This window comes from Eulemur rufifrons, chromosome 4 (assembly GCF_041146395.1).
Source record: "Eulemur rufifrons isolate Redbay chromosome 4, OSU_ERuf_1, whole genome shotgun sequence".
NCBI lineage: Eukaryota > Metazoa > Chordata > Mammalia > Primates > Lemuridae > Eulemur > Eulemur rufifrons.
Genome location: NC_090986.1, coordinates 81724433 through 81745796, shown reverse-complemented (window position 1 = coordinate 81745796; position 21364 = coordinate 81724433). Strand labels below are relative to the sequence as shown.

General features: G+C 51.8%; 1 protein-coding gene across 2 annotated transcripts in view; it reads right to left on the bottom strand.

Annotated features, from left to right (window-relative positions):
* Positions 1 to 252: 252 nt before the first annotated feature.
* The window catches only part of CRYL1 (crystallin lambda 1), a 102172-nt gene continuing 81060 nt past the window's right edge, over positions 253 to 21364 (bottom strand). For both annotated transcript variants that reach the window (XM_069467455.1, XM_069467454.1), the window contains 4 exons: positions 18280 to 18474; positions 6509 to 6614; positions 1164 to 1270; positions 253 to 798 (listed from right to left, as the gene is read on the bottom strand). In XM_069467455.1, coding sequence (XP_069323556.1) covers positions 685 to 798; positions 1164 to 1270; positions 6509 to 6614; positions 18280 to 18474 — 522 coding nt within the window. In that variant the 3' untranslated portion in view covers positions 253 to 684. The remainder of the gene's footprint in view (positions 799 to 1163; positions 1271 to 6508; positions 6615 to 18279; positions 18475 to 21364) is intronic.

The following is a 21364-nucleotide window of genomic DNA, read 5'->3' as shown; positions in this document are numbered from 1 at the left end:
ATTTGCCACAGACATGGGAGGCCCTGAGGGCTGGGCAGCCGATGGTATTCCCCAACCTCCGTCTGACCACAGGCCGCAGGGCGCTGTGGACCCTACTCTGGGAAACACGGGCCCAGGTTGGATTTTTGCTGAATGAGGGACAGAGGACCCAGAACTAAGCATTTGCTTACTTCCCATTCATCATGGTCGCTCTGAAACATGCCAGTCATGGGGATCAAACACCACCTTTCCCAGAAAAAGAAAAAGGATGTCTTTATGCAATCATGAAATTTTATTCAGAATAATCATTAGCAAAATGAAAGTAGTTGCCTCACCAATGCAGCATCAGGGAGTACTCACAAATGGATTAGAAAATATTTATAAAGCTATTTAGCCACAGATTCAAATGAAACTACAATCATTGGCTACAAAACACAGCCATAGGTAATCACTCTGAAAACAAAAACTGAAAATCTTCCAACCCTTTGCCCGGGGTGGGGGTGGGGGGACAGGAACTCCACAGCCCTGAGGACCCCAGCGCTGCTGCCACGTCCCGCCCAGGCCGTGATCCACAGCGACTGGGAGACCGCCCGGCGCCCGCGCCGGGTCCCCACGGCACGTCACTGTGCGGAGATCTGATTAAGTGCTCTGATTTTCTCAAACAGGACTTCTAATGAGAGGAGTGGCAGTCACAGCACGAGAAACTCACTGGGGCTGCATCTGACGCTTCAGCTTGCAGAGTCGCATGAGGCAGTCGTCCCTCCACTGCCTTCTGGCAGCTAAGTTCTCCGGGTCATCAGGAACCTTCATGCACATGGCCTGGGAGACGGAAGAGGAAAGAAAGCAGCATGAAGAGGAAATACTAATAGTTTGCCAGGAGTGTAACTGATGTCCCTGTTTATGCAAACTGCCCATGAACTGCTTTCAAAGACAAAAGGGTACTAAACCGTCAATCATCATAAGCTTTCTTCCAAGCCTTTAGAGACCTAAGTCCCTGGGAGACAAGTCAAGAGGAATCACTGGTCCCGGTGCTCTTACAGCGTCCTGCTGACATGATGGAACCATGGACAGACAGGGTTAGGAATGAGGAATCACCAATTTCCAGAGCCAACGCTCCAGCTACAGGTGAAGGCCCCCTGGCGGCAGACGTGCGCCTGCACGCTTCTGCGCACGGAGTCTCATACCTGGTTAACCTTCTCAACTGTGTCCCTGGAAAACTCTGGAATGGGTCCAAACGTCTTCAGGACACGTTTCATGCTTTCACTGTATCTGTCAAAGTAGTTTAACGTACCTGAAATTCCAAGAAAACAAGAATCCACAATATCAGCAAGGATGTTCCATAACTGCAAACTAAGAAACGTGTTCGCAGGGCTTTGCTCTGGGCTCCGGTTAACTGCGTTCCCCTCTTCCTGTGGATAAAGGGAGGCCAGGCCCGCTGACTGCCTCTGGCCCATTTCCAACAGCGTCCAAAACCAGACAGACCCAGCAGTGGGTCAGTCAGCCCAAGAAGGTGACAAGGAAACAACGAAACTGCAGGATTTACAGAAATCTGGAGCGTGGCTCTCCCTACCCCACAAGAACTGGGCATGATTAATTTAAAATAAAAGCAATCAGTGCTAGATACTCTCAAAAAAAAAAAAAAAAAAAAAAAAGACAAATGCCTTCTGGGTTTGGTTTTGATTGACCTACACTGATGGGAAAGCCTAAATTCATTGGGTTTCAATTTTGTCTCAAATAGTTCTCCCTTCTGTGTGCAAAAATTCCCCGAGAAGTTGTTTTGAAGGGTAAAAGATTCAAATGTACCAAACGTACCAAGTTTTCTGACATTAGCACCTGCAGTTAACTGGTGGATACTCTTTTTAAAGGAAGGGGTTTCATTCACCCGGCGCAAGTGTTGACTTGGCGAGGCAGAACCGTGACGGACTCCCTAAGGGCCCCGGCGCGGGCGAGTTGTCTCGGACGGCTCGGCAATGCCGCAGAGCAGAAGACCACCTATACGTTTGTTAGAAATTATTTACTTTTTCTATTTATTTATTCAAACTAAGACAAACACTAGACACAAATACAGTTTATTCCTTTTAGGGTGGGAGGCAGAGACACAAAAATCGGATAAGCTGCAAAGAGCCGCACGTCCCCCACCTGCGGGACAGCAGCACCCCCAGACGCTCGCGGGGGCAAATTCAGCCTCCCTCTCGACCTGAGCAGCTGCAGCCACGGGCTTCACTCCACGCACCACACTTGCCTCTCGATTACTCCCCGTTCTCCAAACAAGTGTTCATCTTTCATTTTTCTGTGAAATCATTCAAATCTCCGAGGGGCTTTCTGGAACTTTCTTTCCCTACCGCCTTTTATAAAATTTGTAAAATTTGATAGGGACACTTAACAAAATAGAATAAAATGTGGTGGAACTCCTAACCCCTCCTCCCCCATTTGTTCAGGAAACCAGTTAAAATTTCCATGCTAACAGCCAGGTGTGGTAGTGCACACCTGTGGTCCCCGCTACTCGGAAGTCGGAGGCAGGAGGATCGCTTGAGCCCAGGAGTTTGAGACCAGCCTGGGCAAAACAGCAAGACCTGTCTCAAAAACACAAAACAAAAATTTCTATCTACTAATACATAAAAACCCTTTCTTTGCCATGTGCTCTGGGCTTCCCCTGGCCGTGAAGGTGGGGGCCACACCTCGTGCCCACGACGCAGAGGTGGGCTGCACGTGCTCCCAACACAGGGCGCTCAGTGACGAGGCTCAGGACCTGAATCTGCCTTTTTACAACCAAGTCCCTGTAAGTTTATGACTGACTTATTTGCAACACCTCCCCTTCCATTTAGAGAGGGATAATTTATTTTCTACAATAAGTTTGGCTTTTCTATACCACAAGAGGGGAACTGAGTGGGAATTACTCTAAAATATTAATCATAAATGGAAAACACAAGACAACCCACTTCCCCTGGTGGCCCGAGTCTGCCCTTCCCGCTGCTCCTACCCCGCGTGGCCCTCCCCGTTTTCCTCCTACGCCTCCGCGCCTGTTCCCTTGAGCTCTGTTCCCCCAAACACCCTCGCAGGGCTGAGCTTCTTAGAAGACTCAGAACCCAATGTCTTAAGGGTACTTATGTGGAAAACAAAACAAAACAAAACAAAACAGAAGAGTTGATTCTCACGAGATTAGACTATCTTGCTGCTCTCTAACTTGGGGTCCCTCAGCTGTGCACCCGCAAGGGCGGGGCAGCGGGTTTTCTCGAACCTGCAGCATGCCGCGGTGCCCAGGCAGGATGCCTTTCTGTTCCCATCGTGGAGCAGGCACCTGGGGTGGCCTTGACCCTGGCCGGGGGACACAGCCCTCCGGGAGGCCACGTGCGCCACTCTGGGAGTTGAGTTTCTTGGCGAGTCCCAGTTGCTACCCGCCCCAGAGGACTCTGGTTCTCACGCAGCCTACGAACCCACACCTACCTGAATTCGCCTGCTTTTAAGAGACAGGGTTTCACAGATCTCATTAAGAAACATCAAAAAGGCCTCAAAGCACAGAGCGGCATCATCTAACTCCTCCTCTCAGGATCGGGTTCCCACCTAGAGGACTGGCCTGGGGTCAGGGAGGTGGAAGCCGCCTGGGCTCCCTGTCCTGGCCAAGCCCAGCCCCAGCAGCCCCGCCGTTTCTGCCAGCAAACAGCAGCCCCCCGCAAATGAACCAAAGCCCCCAGGTAGGCACCCCGATTAGAAACAGACAAGCGTCTACACGTAACGGAAATTTTATGAGGTAAAACGGTAAATAAACATCCACTTCTCCTGGAGGTGACTTCCAGGGGCTGCCAGATCCTGAGATGGCCTCCTTTCACGGTAGAACAAACACAGGAGGAGAGGCCCGCACAGCCCCAGGGACGAGATGGAGCAGTTCTCGCCACGGACCTGCTAGTCTAGTCTAAAGCTCAGCAAAGGAGCAAACCAGGCGGTGATGCTCTGGGTACCTGGCTGAGAGGTTTCTACTCCACAGCAAAAGATACCCAAACTGTATTCCTCTCTCAGGTACCTGCGAATCTTTCTGGGAGAATTAAAAGAACCTAGGAAAGTAGTAAGTTAAACAAATAAAACTATACGAATACGACATTTATTAAGGGCTAAATACATGCCAGCCATCCAGCCAAGTGCTCCCATCTGGTTCAATTCTCACCGCCCCCGGGAGGCAGTTACTGTCATGTCCCCATTTCACAGATGAGGAAACTGAGGTGCACCGAGCTTAAGTAACTCGCTGAGCCAAGGCAGGGCCCAGCGGCCGGCTCCATAGCCAGAACCGCCATTGTGAGACCTTGTTCTTAAAAAGTAGCCAAAAGGCAAAGTAAACACACCAGCCTCCTGTTTCTCAGGAACTATTTTATTAGATTAAAAGCAAATTCTAAAATATTTGAACTAGTTCTAGATAAATGGTAGCTTTTAAGACTAATAACTACCCTTAACCTGAGATGCTGGCTTTACGAAAACAACATCAGAAAAAAAGAAAAAATTCTCTCAAACTCCAATCTTGATATATTCTGGGTGACACTGTGAATAATGACCATTTCCATTGGTTCTCAGCCAGATCTTATAACCGTCTAACTCCGGTCTTTGGAATGCTCTGAAGTTGAAAATTACATCCGCCCAGCCTGATCACATTAAGCCAATTAGGTTTTCTTATCATACCTGCTGTGTTTGAAATTGTCATGGCCTCCTTCCTGTCTTCCACCCATTTGATTCTTGGGTTTCTGGTTTCATTGGCTTCTGTTTCTATTTGTTTGAAAGTCAAAGCTGTTCTCAGTTCTCTACCTATCAATTTCTCAGGATACCTCAATTATCTTATTTTTCTCAAGGGAAAAAAGAAAAAAAGAGAACCACCGTGGTAACAGGCAGAGCCTACCTACATTTTGAATGCTTAAACGCGCTCTCCACTTTGAAGGTTCATGGTCGCAAAACATCTGAAGTTATCCAAGACTTCATTTTAATGATACTTCAAAACTCTTGTTTCACTTGCAGATAGCATCTTTCTTTACCTTGTCTTCCTACGTTCAGTGGTTATCCTCCCGCAAAGCTAACGGGCCGGCCCTGGGAGACGACAGCCCCTCTTCCCTTCAGCTGCTCTTGGCAAAGCTTGGCGCTCGGGCACCCACAGCAGAGGACGGGCTGCATGTGCAGGGCACGCGGCCGGTCCACTCGGGACTCACGTGTGCACCTGCTGTGTGCAGGAACATGCTTAGGAAAACTGCCTTGAGTTATTCATTGGAAAGAAATTTCATTTACTGTGAAAATTGCTACTAAAATGCCGTGGAATTATAGAACTGAAGTCAGACTCTGAGAGAGAGAGGTCACCAACTCAAACTCCCCCTCACTGCAGGAGTTTCCTCTCAACGTCCAGATGTCCCCCAGTGGGCAGCCAGGTGCCCCGCTCGAGCCTGCCCGCTCACAGCGAGGCCCTCTCTGGACATCAGCTTCGGCTACTAGAAAGTTCTTCCTGCCACGTACTGAGCCCTGACCTGTCTGCCTGCCATTTCCAGTCTTTTGATCTGTCCACAGAAGACCTGGACAGGCAGACACCTCTCTGGTCACCTTTTGCTGGATAAGTCTGAGTTTCTCAGTATCCTTGGTTAAATGTAGACCGTGGAGCTGCATACGATATCCCCTTTCTCTTTCTACATGTTTTCCAGCTTAGTATTAGTAATCTACATAATTGTAGAAGTTTCTGACAACACAGAAAAGCAAAAAAGATAATAAAAGTTACTCATAGCTTTGACACTAAGAGACAGCTGGTAATATCTAGGGGATATCTTTCTAGATTTTTATACATAGCTTTTAAGATTTGTTTTAATTATGTACAGGTTTTTTATTTGTTGTTTTTCAAATGATGTCTTCTTTTGGGATGATTTAAAAATCTCACTGATGGAGTTTCATTCTTGGAAGCGTCTTGTCCTCCTCAAGGTGTCCGTCTTTTGGAGTCACAGGTCACCGGCTCAGACCTGCTGCCCCGGGCCTTCTGCGTCGTCGTCGGGGCGAACGTCTTCCCCCCCCCCCCCCGCCCCCCCCCACCCCAGCGCGCTCTCCGTGGAAGCACCTCCTCCAGGCTCCCTTGCCTTCCGGAAGGGAAACCTAGGGCTCAACAAGTCACACTTAGAAGCTGCTCATATTTAGGCAGAAGCCATGTCCAGCAGAGGTCCCAGTAGGCTAAGTCTGCCCTGTTAGCCTTTTCTTCTTGCCTCTGTAAATAACTTCCTCATCTTCCTTAGGAAATTGCAACTTTCTCTCCTGCAAGGCTGGATGACATGCAGCGAAGTCTCCGTGACATAACCGCCTCTCTTCCTTTGAGCTGTCACCTGAGCACGCTTCACCACACAGAGCCCTGAGGTGCACGAATTCCACGTGGATTCACACCTCAGTGCACACAGCTGTCCCAGCCATCATCTCCTGCGGATGCTACAGTCTCTACTCAGTTGTAAGAAAAGGCAAAATTTGACTATTTACAAGACCCACGAAGTCTAAATAGCACAGAATTCCCACCTGAGCCCCGAACGCGTACCTTCCGCATTGAGATGCATCGTTTCCAGGGGCCCGATGAACGCGTACCGCGTGCCCAGCCCTTCCGACATGACGAGGTCGAGGTCGGTGGGAGACAGTACTCCTTCCTGCATGGAGAAAGTGGGCGGCACACAGATGAGTTCTCTGCAAAGACAATTCCGTTACCATCACTCCACCCTGACTTCTTTAGAGCAGGATCCCAAAATACTCTCCAGAGCGCTAAACAGGTTGCGTATTCCTCATCTGCAACGCTAGGGACCAGAAAGGTCTCGGGTTTCAGACGGTTTTCAGATTTTAGAATATGTGCATTTACGCAGTATCTTGGGAAGGGGGCCCAAGTCTAGACATGAAAGTCATTTATGTTTCATAGACACCGTATACATGTAGCCTGAATGTAATTTTATACAATATTTTCAATAACTTTGCACATGAAAAAGTTTGCGTACACTGAACCCTTAGAAAGCAAAGAGTTCCTATCTCACTTCAGCACTCAAGTTGCAGATTTTGGAGCATTCTGGATTTCGGATTTGGGATACTCAACCTGTAATAGTATTTTGACTAAATTTGTATACAAAACTATAATATATAATGGGTCCTGAAAAGAGACTACTTTGTGAAATGGCCAAATACTAATTCACCGTTTCCCTCCCTGCGACCCACCCAGACTTGACGTCCACTCCTCCCCACCCCACCCTTCAGCCTGTGACTGCCTGCAGCTACGGGGCAGCGGGAGAGGCTGCAGGCAGGGGGCGCGAGGCAGGGGGACGAGAGGAAAAGGGCAGGGGGCCTTTCTGGATACCTGCCCAGGACGCGGGGCTGAGATCAGAGCCATCCAGAGCGGGAGGGTGCTCTATAGGCTTCACCTGCCCGTGAGTTCCACCTTGCCAGCTTTTAATAAGTGTGTAGAAAGTGACGTTCTTTGATGAAATGCAGCTTAGAACCATGGGTTTGCTTGCCAAGGTGGGGCCCTAGAATCGCCTGCAAATGTGAATTGCAAAGCGAGAGGCAAGTCATGAGTTGAGGTAAGATGTCCAGTCTACCATCTGTGTCACTTGGCCTCGTGTGGCTTTGGGGATGAAGCAGGAATCCACCTCGGTTCGCTCCCTTTGGGGGTGTCTTCACTGTGGGCATTTCTGGGCATTTCGACTGTCAGCGGGCGGCCTTGAGGGAAGCGGTCACGTTCTGCCCTACCCTTTCACAGGTCAGACTGGCAGGCTTCCCGGGGACTCTGCCACTCTGGGTCTCATCTCCTGAGCACTGCCTCTCACAGAGTGCTGTGGGGACAGAGGCCACTAACTGCCATTGGCAGCCTGGTGGCCCTGGCAGCCCTCAGCTGGGGGCCAGGTTCTCCTACTCCAGGGGCACATCCACACGCCTGCTCCCGCCCCCAGCCACAAGCCCGGGCAGGCGACCCACCACACACGTCCCCTTTGCTTGGGCTGTGGGCAAAGCCTCTGTCTCCCCCTGGAAGGGCTGCCTGTCGGCCCAGGGCAGGGCCCTGTGGTGCACAGGGAACAGCCTCCCACCTTGCAGGTGGCCCCTGCTGTACCACCACCTGTGGGACCTCCTGCTTCCAGGCTCCAAAGGCCACCAAATGGGTCACCCAAGAAGCTGAGCAAGAAAGGGGATTTGCAATGCCTGTCACTGGCAACTCAGCTGCTGTGGATGACACACAGGTAGTCTCAGGTGTGTGTGGCAATTTGGACACCTGGGTTCACCTGCAAAGATCTCCGTGGGGATGTGGGCGCAGAGGACGGAGCCCAGAACCAAGATGAGGACAGCCATGCAGCTTACTGTGGCCGAGCAACTCCCTCTTCAAGAACCACTTTATTTAGTTTTGGCTGCAGACAACGCTGAGCTGTGCTGCGAAGCAGGTGCACCGTGTTCCCGGCCTCCGGCACTGTGTGGAAGGGTCCCCATTGCCCCACGTCCTCTCCAACACTTGGCGTCCTCAGGTCTGCAGAGCCTCAGGCTTCCTAAGCGCTGGTAAGGTATAATGGTGTCTGCTCGTGCTGAATCATCCTACCATGTGTTCATCTAGACTGCTAAGGAGAGCAAATTAATTCATCCAGTTCACTCAAATGCTGACAAGGGTCACCTCCTTGCACTTCTGATAGCAAAGCTGTAGCGGGGAGGGCACGTCACTGATGAGGAATAATCGGCAGAAGGCCCACGGGGATGTCCAGGACCCTCAGGGAGCAGATGTCCACCCACAGCATCCTGCCGCCCTCTCCCTGCGCATCGAGTTCTTGGCGCAGGAAGGGTGGCTCTGGCCATCTCTCCAGGCTGCCTGAAGGCCATGGATGCGGTGTCTCTGCACCCTGTGACTCCAGAATGCTGGGACAGGCTGCCATGTGGGGCCCCCAGACACTCCCTCATCCTTGGTTTCCAGGTCAACATTCCAGCCCGGAGTTTCCATTTTTGCATTCAAACTGAAGGATGCAGATACAGAAGCCAGTGCTATTGGGCTTGGCTCTTTTCTCCTAGAATTGTGTATGGTATTTTTAGAGCTGATTTGTAAAGAACCCTTTTTAGGATTTCAAAATACCCCAAAGGTGAGCCACCCCAGGGTCGCTGATCTTTGCCGTGTGAGTACTGTCTGAGCTGACAGCACGCGACCGGGGCCTGCGGGGCCGCCCCCGACGCAGGGAGAGCCACACGCCCTCCCACCCCCACCGTCCTCCGTCCCAGGTCATCTCCACAAGGGCTGACTTTTTATCAGTGGCCATTCGCCAGCAGAACGAGTTAGAGAAGGAGAAGGGTTTGATGTCTTCCCTTCCTCAGCCCTCCTTTCTGACATGTTTTCCATTGCTGAAGTAGATTTCTCAAGGCTTGAGTTTTCACCAAGAAGTTAAGTCTAGAGAAAGAAAATGACCCCAAGTCACTGGGCTGAGAGGCCGGCAGACTAGGACTCCACGCCACTGAGGCAGCTGCTGGTTTGAGTTCTCCTTGCTGCACCCGCAGTGTATGCAAGGTTTCCCATTCAGGATATTTTGAAGCTCAAGTTGCTGAATTCTGCCATTGAGCTCAATCCCACCCAAAGCCTGTGACAGCCGTGACCTATATTAACATAACAATGACAATACATAACCATGGGGCTGACACAAGTGCTTACATTGAAATGCTGAACTGACAAAGGACTCCGTGGAGGAGGTGGGCGCCGCACACCTGTTTGGAGACTGGAACCCGACCCTAGTCCCGGTGTTTCTGAGGTTCAGTTAACATTTATAGCTCTCAGCACTTCCTCCATCTGGCAGTGAAATTCTCAAGGCACATTGTACAAAGAAAAGCCCCAATGGTTAAAAGATTCTTAAAAACTCATACAGAGCAATGAACACTAAGATCACTGTTAGTTCAAAGCCTGGTTTTTGTACCATGTCCTGAAAACCCACTAGACAGAGTGCTAAAGAATCCCCTTTATTGGAAAACTTCTTGCCTCTACTTCCTTTAGCTACAGGCCGAGACTCACCACAATCAACTAACATGTGCGCCTGGCCTGGGCAGAAACATTGTACCTGGAATGCTGGAGTCAGCACCCAGCTGTGGGGAACCACAGACTCATCTGTGAAGCAGGAGAAAATTCGAGATAGTGAAGCGCTGGATTACTACGCTACAACTTGTAAGTATCACCAAGGTTTAGGGATGTACCAGTCAGGGTCCTACAAGGGAGACAGAGCCAGCAGGACACACACACAGTCATTTCGTGGACCTGGCGCCCGCCATCATGGGGACGGCAGGTCTCGAGCCCACAGGACGGGCCGGCAGAGCAGGCTGCAGCTTGGCAGGAGCCGACCCTGCAGTCCACAGGCGGAATCTCTCCTTCCTCAGGGAAACCTCAGTTCTGCTTTTAAGGTCTTTCAACCAATTGGATTTAGCCCACTCAGATTGTGGATGATCTTTACTTCAAGTCAACCGAACCACAAAATACCTTCCCAGCTGCACGCAGACCATGCGTGCCTGAATGGGTGCTCTACCTGGCGAGCTGACCTCCCAGGAGCATCGCCTGTGGGGTGGGGACAACAGGCAGCAAGGCGTGTCTGATGACTAACAGCAGCAAGAGGTTAAAGGGGGCCGTGCTGCTCGCTCTGGTCTTTGCGCCCAACCCAGAAGGAGGGGCAGGCAGCTGGGTCTGGCGGGGTTGGGGCACGTGACATTCGATGCATGGTCCCCTGCCACCATTTCCTCTGCTGATCACCAGCCCCACAGAATTACCTTCCTGATCATCCCATTCTTACATGGTTTTTTTAATTCATGTTTTTTGCATGGCTGTTTTCATTTCTCATTTTCCCTTTTTTCAAAAACTAATTCCCAGCTTTCGATATTCTATTTTGTTCTGTCCTACTTTTCCCCACACTTGATCCTGAATTTTCATGTTTTTCTTGTGCAAACACTGCTTTAACTTTACTACCACCACCACCAGGAACTCAGACTTGCCGCCCAGGAATCTGGACGAGGTTTTATGCAAGTCCTTCCCCCCACCCTCCCTCAAGCAGAGCCATCCATTGTCTTAACTGAGAAACAGCAGAAAGGTGAGAATCAGGAGTCAGAAGAAGTTCTGTCTTAGGTAAGCGACAGACGATGGAATGCCACGGTGAGAAGCAGAGTGCTGAGCCCTCTGCAATCCTACAAGGGAGACCCGAGGGAGGTGCTGGGCTTGTTGCGCATCACCCCAGGTCAGCGGCCAAGGAGAAGGGACCACAGGCAGCGAGTCCACCTGAATCTTTAGTTAAAGCAAGGATGGACCAAAGTTCAACTTCAGTGATTTCCTGGTCTCCAGAGATGTTCAAGGATAGACTGGACAAGAACAACCACTGCTGTGGAAATGACTCAAGCAGGAGCAGGGGTGCTGGCGTCCTTGCAAATGGCACATGGAGTGGAAGAGTTAAGGTCAAGTTTAAATTGAGAACCGGCACAAAGATGCATGAGTTTCTCCTGAGAAGCTAACTGGTAGCCTGAGTCAGTTCCCTCCATGGACATCTGCTGTGTGCACATGTTTCTGTCTCTGCACTCGTCACTGTGCACGGCTGCTCCCACGTGTGACATGCAACGGCTCCCGAGCACGGGTGAGAAAGATCTGACCCCACGGTCCCCACCCACGCCACCTTCCAGGGAGAAGGTGAGGCCAATATTAGATCCTAATAAGGAGAAACAAAAGACTGCTAAGTGCTGCCCACTATTCCTGGCAGGCTTGTGGTCGGGTTGTGAGCTGCCCGGTCTGCTGCCAACACTTACAAGTGTTCTTGGAAGTAGGACACAGACATTCCTGCAGGGTGACTCGGGCAGGTTTTGCTGACTCCAGGAGAGCTGTCGGAACACCACACTGAACTGATGCAACAGGACGCTGAATCATGCCCATAAAACACCCATCCTGTCAAGATCCTTCTGGGAGGACGCACAGGAGTCAGCTTGGGGGGAGAAGGTGAGAAACGCCGGGTGGACACGCCAGTCAGGCTGCTGGGAAACAAACCCACGCGCACGGCTGGCGGCGAGAGGCGGGTCTCACCTCTGGGAGGCATCTTGGCTCCATCAAGTCTATCGGTCGTAAAAATGCTACTGACAGGGCAAGCCCACTCCTGGGAACATTCCACAGAAAGGCCCCAGAAAAGAGACTACGTCTGCAGAGAGGCTCACTGAGGCATCATCATGGCAGAAAACCCGAAACTATTATACCCTGAAACAACCCCCCGATAGATCAAATCGGGAAATTTTTAGATTAAAAAAAGACCAACTAAATGAAATATCATGAAGCTATTAAAACTGAATACAAATTTGAGCAATGCGTTCATAACAGAGAATAGACCAGAACACAGAGAAACTGAAGCAGTTTGACTTAGGGTAGGGCAAACATAGGTGTTTTTTTTTTCCCTTTTGAATTTTCTTCAAAATAAAGTTTTAAAATAGAAACAAACCAAAAAATGGAAGGGAAACAGAGGAAAGACTTTGCTCTCATAAAAGGGATGTTCCAGAGCTCTTTAGGCCCCAGTGACAGTCCCTGGTGCTTTTTCTTGGCCTGCTGTGAGTGTAACAACCACTTCAGGAGGAGAAACAGTATTACAGAGTCTGAAAGAAAGGAAAGGTCTTGACCTTAAAAACAAACACAACAACAGAAAGAATGCATCCTTTTGTATGTAAGTTCACTACCATTCAGCAAGGGCGGTGATGCCTCACCCTACGGGTCCTCTGGGAATACAGTTTAGTACAAAGAGGTTTGAACCAAAGTGTGTAAGTCCCCACTCCCAAAGAACAAGCAGCACAAGCCCTGTCTCTGCCCCCCCACACTTCCCCAGGGGGCTTCACGCCCCCCAGCCCAGAGCAGCCTCACTCCTGGCTCCCACCTGCAGCAGGGGGGAAGGCAGGGAGGCTGTGGCTCCCGCAGGGCAACTGGCCACACAGTGTCACTTGTCACATGCACACTCCTTTGCCTTTACTCTTGGGGACGCCTTCTGCCCTCCCATCCCTATTTCAGGGCCCATAGCCACTGCCCGTGAACTTCCAAGCTTCAAACTGAGGGGCTGAAATCCGTCCCTGACATTCACGGCTGAGCACCTGCTGGTGGCGACTGGCAGTGAGGTGCTACAGTAGCAGCATTTTTATATGCAAGGTTTGTTAGAGCTGTTATCATACTAGCATAGAGGCTTGCAGGGGCTTTGGTTTTTCATAAATGTGCACGTGGTTGATGTTATCTCTAAAATAATAAATCATCAGTTATCTCTTTTCAACAGGGTTTTGTTGCTCACCAATGTGACTACTCAGAAAATGGCCACCCACAAAATAAATGCTATTGTAAAAACAGTCTACTTCTCATAGAGAATCACTGCTAGAAAGTTCTAACTAGCTGATGATTCCCAGTCAGCACGTAAAGTTTTCTTCGTTGAAGACTCTCCTGAGTTACTACATAGCTGAGATTTCCAGTCCTAGTTTTAAGACACTGAATACTTCTGGTATCCCAAAAAAGATGTGGAAATTGATTAAGGAAAAACAGATTTAATTCACTTCTAGTTAAAAGCACAAACATATCCAAACAAACGCGTGAAGCTCGTTGAGAGGAGCCTCGTACTGGCCCCTGGAAGGCGGGATCATGCGGTTTTCCTGGAGGAGGGCGGCGTTGGGAGCGCTGCAGGCTGGGCCACCTGGAACGTGCCAGGTGGGAAGACGTCAGGTGGGGGATGAGAGTCACAGCACAGACACTGGCGACGTGTGTCTGTGCAACTGGCAGGAAGAGTCATATTGAACCATGGGCCTGGCCATAAAGGGAAGTTAGAGGAGCCGAAAAAGACCCAACCGCCCACCCCCTACCCTGCACCCCCAGCTGGAGTTTCCTAAATTTTATGTATTTTAAAATTCAACCTTAAAAGTTTAGGATTTATTTTTTTTTTAAAGAAACAGTGATCTTTGAGATACACTGTATTAACTGACACAATTCCTAACAGTTGGCATTCACGTCTGACATAAAGCTCAATGACAGAACTCTGGAATCCCAGAGTGCCAACCAGATGCCACGGACCACACCCTCCCTGACGATCAAGAGACCAAGAACTGAATTTGTGCAGCTCAGGGCCCTAAGGACAGAAATCCTGTGCAGGGATGACATCACCCAGAAGGACGGATAAAACCCGAGGTCAGCGATTTCCAAGGCCGCCGTCACAGCCACCGTGAGACCCTGCTGAGGGCTTCCTGATTCACTCCTGGCACCTCCACCTGCCCTGTCCTGTGGGAAGGAATTTATGGGCAACAAACTCAGCTACTGTCTGGCCAGGAGTTTATCATCACAACACAGCATCCCTCATTGTGCTACTGCCTTAAGAACATCGACTTGAAATTACATTCCCAGCCAGCTGGCACTGTCAGCCCCTGAGTGCAAACGTTCAAAAATCTGAAATAATCAGAAATCCAAAACATTTCTGGTCCTAAGCATTTTGAATAACAGGATGATCAATCTGTGCTACCTTAATATCAAAATCAAAGAAAGGTAGTACAAAGAAAACTGCAGATGAATATCTCTTATGAATTTAGATGTAAAAAACAAACTCACAAAAAACATAAGCAGGTAGGCTGGGCACAGTGGCTCACACCTGTAATCCTAGCAATTTGGGAGGATGAGGTGGGAGGATAGCTTGAGGCCAGGAGTTCAAGACCACCCAGAGCAGCATAGGGAGACCCCAACTCCACAAAAAATAGAAAAATCAGCTGGGCATGGTATACACCTGTAGTGCCAGCTACTTGGGAGGCTGAGGATGGCTTGAGCCCAGGGGTTTGAGGTTGCTGTGAGCTATGATGACACTACGGCATTCTAGCCCGAGCAACAGAGACCCTGTCTCAATTAAAAATATAAAACAAAACACCAAAACATAAGCAGATCGAATCCAGCAACGTCTAAAAAGAACAACACTCCACGACCCAGCAGGATTTATTCCAAGTACGTGCGGCTGGTCGAACATGCACAAGTCAGTCAATGTGACCCTCACTGTCAATGGTTAGCGAGTGGCTATGCAGCTTCCTATGTCCCTTCAACATCAGTAGCAAGACACCACCGTGCTGGGTGGGAACACAAGCCAGGCCCACTGCCCTGTCCTGCTCCGGCTCATGCCCCAACTTGGGGGTCAGACCCTAATTCACACTTGACTTGATTTGCACAGAGCTATTCCCACATGGACAGCAGGGAGTGGCGTTCCTTCCGCACCTGCTGACCCAGCACCACGGATGCCTGGACAGAGGTGTGGGGGCTTCTAACAGGCTCCCTCAGCACCATGAGCCAAGTCACCTGGTGCCTGTCCTCCCCTGAGAACACCACAGCCCTAACCAATCACTGAGCCACTCATGGGTCAGACAGAAGAGGCTGCCACCAAACTTCAACTTGCTTTGCGAGTTCAGACAGCAATGAGACAGAAGCCCCACAGCGAGTCCCTGAGGGGCCACTCCCCCCCCCCCCACCAACGCTCACTCTGTTCACTACAGTCAGGTGCCCTGGACACACATGGGCCCACCCCAGCCTCTCTTGGAAGGCAAACCTCTGTAAGGCCTTTGGATCTTTTGAACTGAAAACATATACAAGTCTTTAGTCCCTAGTGTAAGACTTCCCCAATTCCACTCCTTGTTATGTTAAAGCAGCTCTTAAAAGTTTTGAGGTAAACTTGGAACACCCCAAATCTAAGTTTGAGTTCAGCTGTTGAAATACTCCAAGATATAAATTCAAGTTCGACTGGCTTTGAAGTCGTGAGTCAAAGGGGTGTCATTTAACCCCTCGGGGACTGTGGCTCAGAGCACACATGCAGATTTGCGAGAGGTAGAGGTGGGGCTCTGGGGAGGTTTGCTAACTTGTGGGATCTGAATCGGAAACAGGCCACAAGCAGCATAAGTTTCCTTTTAAGAAATTCATACAATAAAGTCAAGAATCCTTAAACCAACCCACTTAATGGGAACCCTGCCAGGCACACCACTGCCTGCTCAGCGGCAGGTACACTAGTCATGGGCAAGGTTTCTCAAGGGCAACCTTGAGAGGAAGCATGCTCTACCACCCAGCCTAGAGCCTTCCAGAAAACAGGGCCTCCGCGTGGAGGCTCGCAAGCCCAAGCCAGCGGCTGGGTCAAGAGCAGGTGCACGTCCAGCGTGCCAGCGGCCTGGCCCTCCCGTGTCCGCTCCCGGGCCGACAGGTGCTGCTGCTGAGCAGTGACGTCAAACTTGGCGCGATGATGGACGCCCCCCTCCTCCCAACGCCCTCTGCCGGCCTCACCTACACGCTGGAAATCTCTCCCCGGAAGAGCTCGGGGCTGCCCACACCCACCGGGGGAGGAGGACCCGGGGTTTCTAGATCTGCTTGGGTCCTCACTATCTGTATGTCATCTCTATTTTTTTTTTTAAAAAAAAATCATCTTCTAGACTTTCACCAAAGGCAACGTTTTGGGTCTATTCACACTTTCTTAACCTTCCCATGTCTGTTGGCCTCTTCTCATTCTGTCACAAACCACATCCTGCTAGATTTTAGCCCTTGCTTCCTTACAGGGACTCCAGCACGCGAGTCCCCACAGCAGCCAACACAGAGACACCCTCAGGGTCCACTTTCTCAGGAGGCCTGTCGTCCCCGAGACCCGGAGAGCATTCCCGCCAGCCAGGAACACGACCACACCCGGCCTGGCGCCCACCACGGGCAGGACGACCCAAAGCAGGGTGGAAACATGGGCCCCCAGGACTCCCGACAGCCCACCTGTGCTCCTCCGGCAGCAACGCGGCACCGGCACCCTCCCCGGCCCTTGCACACAGCCCACGGCCTGCGGGCAGCTGCACAAAGAAGTTTTTGTGCCTCCCACCCAAGTCCCTTGCACCAGAATCTCCAAATTCTTCCCTGAGCTGGCTCACGTCTTTCAGATTAAAAAAAGCAAGATTTAACTCAGGGCACTAAAATACTTCACAAATAAAAAGTAAAAATTGCCTTTAATGCAATAATTTTTCTTGTGGTCTAAAATTGTTCTCGTTCTGGACAAATATTTTAAATAGATCTCCAAGGGGGTGCTTGGTGCTTTTAGCTCAGTATTTCTTTAAAATACCCTACCGCTGACCTGACTGATACACGAAAACATTCCACAATTACTGAGAAATTCAGCCTGCCAGCTGAGTGCGAATCCCAGCCCCGTTTCTTGGCGACGCGGGAGCATTAGGCGAATCTAGCCGGCGAGATGCAGCGCTGGTCACTGTGCGGCGCGCAGCACGCAGGCCAGGCGACGCCCGCAGGGATCTGGCCGACACCAGCGCAGGCGCCGGAGGCCCACGTCCGTCACGCACATCTGCCTGGCCTGCAGGACCTGCCGGGAAACGGTGCAACGCCCAAGGAACTCAGGCCCGGCCGGCTTCCTGGTTCCTGTCTCTGTGCGAGTCACAGCAGGGATCTGTGTGGACCTGCGCCAGGTGCAGACGACTGGAGCCCGAGCACCGTCCTGCTCACCTCGTGTTGCTCGGAAAACCCTCACACTGTTGTGCTTCCGTGGCACAGGTGTGGGCACAGGTGTGGGCAGAGGGCGTGGGCAGCAGCTGGGCAGGCACCAGAGCGGAAACCAGACGGTCCACTCCCAGACCCCGAGGCTTCCACTCCCGGCCCGGAGCTGCTCTGACCTCTGCCCTGCCAGGCACCGCGGTCCCTTGCGCAAACGCACACGGGAATGCGTGCAACTGGGAGATTTCTTAGCCCACATTTAAAAGCCCTTAATTAAAGGATGAGGTTAAATATTATACATATTTCCTATTTATATGTAAGAGAAGCATATTACTAGCAAGTTTATCATTTATTCATTGTTTCTTCTTCAAGCTCTTGAAATAATTAGAATCTTTCAGGGGATTCAAGTTTATTTTACACAAAATATATTTTTTTTCCACTGGAAAAGTTACAACACTGGGGGGTAAACCCGACCCTGTGGGAAAATGCAGCATGCGGCACGCAGGGCGTCACCGGGCCATGCTGTGAAAGGGCAGGAGAGAGAGAAGTCTATCACTGTGTCCTAACATCCAGCGACTGGCTGTGAGGGGAATCTCTCCAACAATGAGTTGCTACGTTGTATTTCCAAAGCTTGGTCTCCAAAATAGAGCAAGAAAGACCAGGCACCCTCTAACTTTCTCAGCTTCCAGGGCGCCCGGGAAGCAAATTCCACTGTCCTGATCAGCCAAGGAGGCAGGGAGGGAAGGGAGAGAGGGAAGGGAGAAAGGGAAGGGAGGGAGGGGAAGGGCAGGAGGGGAGGATGGGAGGGAAGGGCGGGAGGGGAGGATGGGAGGGAAGGGCCCACGCACCTCCACCAGCCGCCAGGCTTCGCTGATGACCGCGTACTGCAGGCGGTTCAGGGCAAAGCCGTCCACCTCCTTCAGCAGGCGCACCGGGCACTGTCCGATCTTCGTCATCAGGGCGTGGGTTCTGTCCACTGTGGCAGGGGCCGTCTCTGGGTGTGGGACCAGCTCAACCAGAGGGATGTAATACGGTGGATTCACCTTAGGAGAGGGAGAGAAGCAGGGGTGTCAAGGAGACGGTGCTGGAGTTTGGGGTGTTGCTCTGGCCAACTCTGCTCACCTATCTCCAACGGCCACGTGGGGCAAATGCATCTTTGGAAAGGCCCCTTTAGTTTCAGCATCCAATGACAAGAAACTTAAGAAATTTATGCACAAAGAAGAACAAATAAGAGAACTTGAACAAAGAATTGTGTGGTTTTCTTTTTTTAAAAACAAACATAACTAACACATAGGGTTGGGATCTGGAGGTCAGCTCACCGTCCTCTGTGCTTATGGCTAATCTCCACCCCCCTGGCCTCCCCTGCAGGGGGCTTCTCTGCTGCCTCACAGCTGCCTCCCCCTCCCCACCCTCCAGAACCACATCTGCCCACTGTGGTCACCGCCGGCTCTGATGGTCCACTGTGTTGCTGTCTTCCCCAGACTTGGTATTTCCTGAATGCCTCTCCACGCTGCACCTCAAATGTCTGCTCCCCCAATCTAACGCTGCCGTCTTGCTCCAGAACTAACAGCTCAGCAGCCTCCACACTGTGATGTGCCGGAGGTGGGCAGCCTCCAGGGTGAGCAGGCCCGAGGGAGGCTGCCCAGCCCGAGGTGCGACCTTTCTGCCCCGGCTTCCTTGGTTTACTCTGAGAAGCTGTTCTTGGAGATCCCCACAGAGTTACTGTGGAAAATGGTGCTCGGTAGAGCCTGACTGGCCTCACCACCGAGCCAAATGTACCGCAGCAAACTGGCCCCCAAATGATGCTTTTAAATGGCTTTTCCTCCACACGTGGGTCACTGGTAGGAAGTCACATGTGCTACATGAAACATCCATTAGCAAGAAGCGCCCACATGAAGACGATCTCCACAGGAGAGGGAGGAGCAACACGGGCTGCTACCCGGGGTCCTCTGCCCCCAGCCGTCCTGGGCACCCGCTCAGCCTCCTTGGAAAGCAGGCGAGGATGGCACCTGATTCCACGTAAAAGTCAGGGTTGTAGGAACAGGAAGCGTGTCTGTCTCAGGTGGATTCTACCTTACGACAAAACAGGGATGCTGGGCCCAGGGTCTTTTCAGCACCGTAGGCCTCACGGCAGCAACCGCAGACTGAGATAAGTTGGCAAAAAAGCACTTTTACGTGCGACTCGTCAGTTGCCCCATCCAGCTGTCCTCTGGCCCACACTCTGCCTGCGCAATCGTGCTCCCGGCCTGCCACGGTGGCCCCATCTGTGCCCACTCCCCAGGCGTCACCCCCGCCAAGATGTCAGGCCCACATCTGTAACCACGCACCAGACACACCTTGGCCCAAGGCCACCTGGCGCGCATTACCCTCGCGCTGCCTCACCCTGGCGGGCGTTCCTCTTCCTGGCTCCCGCCTCACATCCCCACACCCAAGTCAGCACCAAGAGGGGTGTCCTCGGCCTCTGCCTCCCTGATGTCCCATCAATGACAAATCTCTGCTAATTCGTCTCTCACGAAACCCATTCCCGATGCCTCCCCTCAGCTCAGGGCCCCACTTTCCAACTTCCTTCCGCACCCTCTCCCTGGGCCTCCCGCGGTCTTGTCCTCCCCAGTGCATCCCGGTGCTGTCACCAGAGCCACCCTCGGTGAGACAGGAGGCCTGCCAGGATCCACGGGGACAGGAAACAGAACAGAGGTTGCCAGGGGCGGTGGGGAGGGAGGAGTGGGAGTTCGTGTTTAATGGGTACAGAGATTGTGTCGGAGGAGAGTTCTGGACATGGACGGTGGTGATGGTCACACAACAATGTGAATGTGCTTGATGCCACCGAACTGTGCACTGAAAAATGGTTAAGGCGGCAAATTTTATGCAATGTGTGTTTTCCCACAGTTAAAAGTTAAGAAAACAAAACACAGGGCCTTGATCATTCCCCTTCCAGCCCTGCTGTGACGCCCCCCCACCCCCCGCCATAAAAGGCACACAACTGAGGGACACGGGGCCATCTGCAGTCCACCCTCTGCACCTCCCAAAGGGACCTCTATCCACACCTGCATCCCCCTACGAGCTGGGACAGGATCCAGGTGTCCTGGGGCTGGGGTGGAGCCGCTCTGACCACAACCCCTCGGCCTCTGACCCCGAGGGTCCATGCCGCCTCAGGCTCAGAAAAGGACCCCGACAGTGAAGACAGGTGCCCCTTAAACTTCCTGCAGCAGAGAGGAGGGGAGGGGACAGAAAGGAGATGAAGGGAGGGCCCTGTCAGAAAGAAGGCCAAGGTCAGCCACCCCCCACCTCCACCCCCGAAATGCTGGTGGCCCGCAGGCAGTCTGCTGTGAGGCTGTGTGAGGAAGACTCAAACTCCAGAAACGGGAAACACGTGTTAAAGGAGACAATTTCTCCAAAGGCTCAGAGAGAAGGTCCTGGGCATGGCTGGGCAGGTCGGCCCAGGGCGCTGCAGCCCCAGTGCCCCTCCCTCCTCCCGCAGGTAAAGCATCTAACCCCGAGGGCTCCGACACTTGCCACACTCAGTCCTCTGCCGGCGGTGCTGCTCAAACAGCAAGCCCCCAAAGCACGCATTTACCGCCAACAGGAGCGCAGGTGGTTTCAGCGTCAGACGGGGGTGAGTCAGAGAAGACACAGGCACAGGCAAGGAGCGCTGGGGGCGCGGCCTGGGCATGAAACAGGCCTGGGCTCGGACTCAGCCCACGACAGCCGGACCTGTCTATGGGTTCCCGCTGCAGATGGCCCTTCAAGTGACCGAGACCCCGACCAGTTCCTGGGACTGTCACCTCCCCTACACAGATAAGGGAGAAAAAGTGCAGGAGCCTTTGCAAAGTGTGGCTAAACCACGAGCAGAGAACTGCTGCTCTGAGCAGTAACATAGATCCTATGTAACAGACTCCGAGATCAGACACCACTTTCAGACCCTCGTCACCCAGC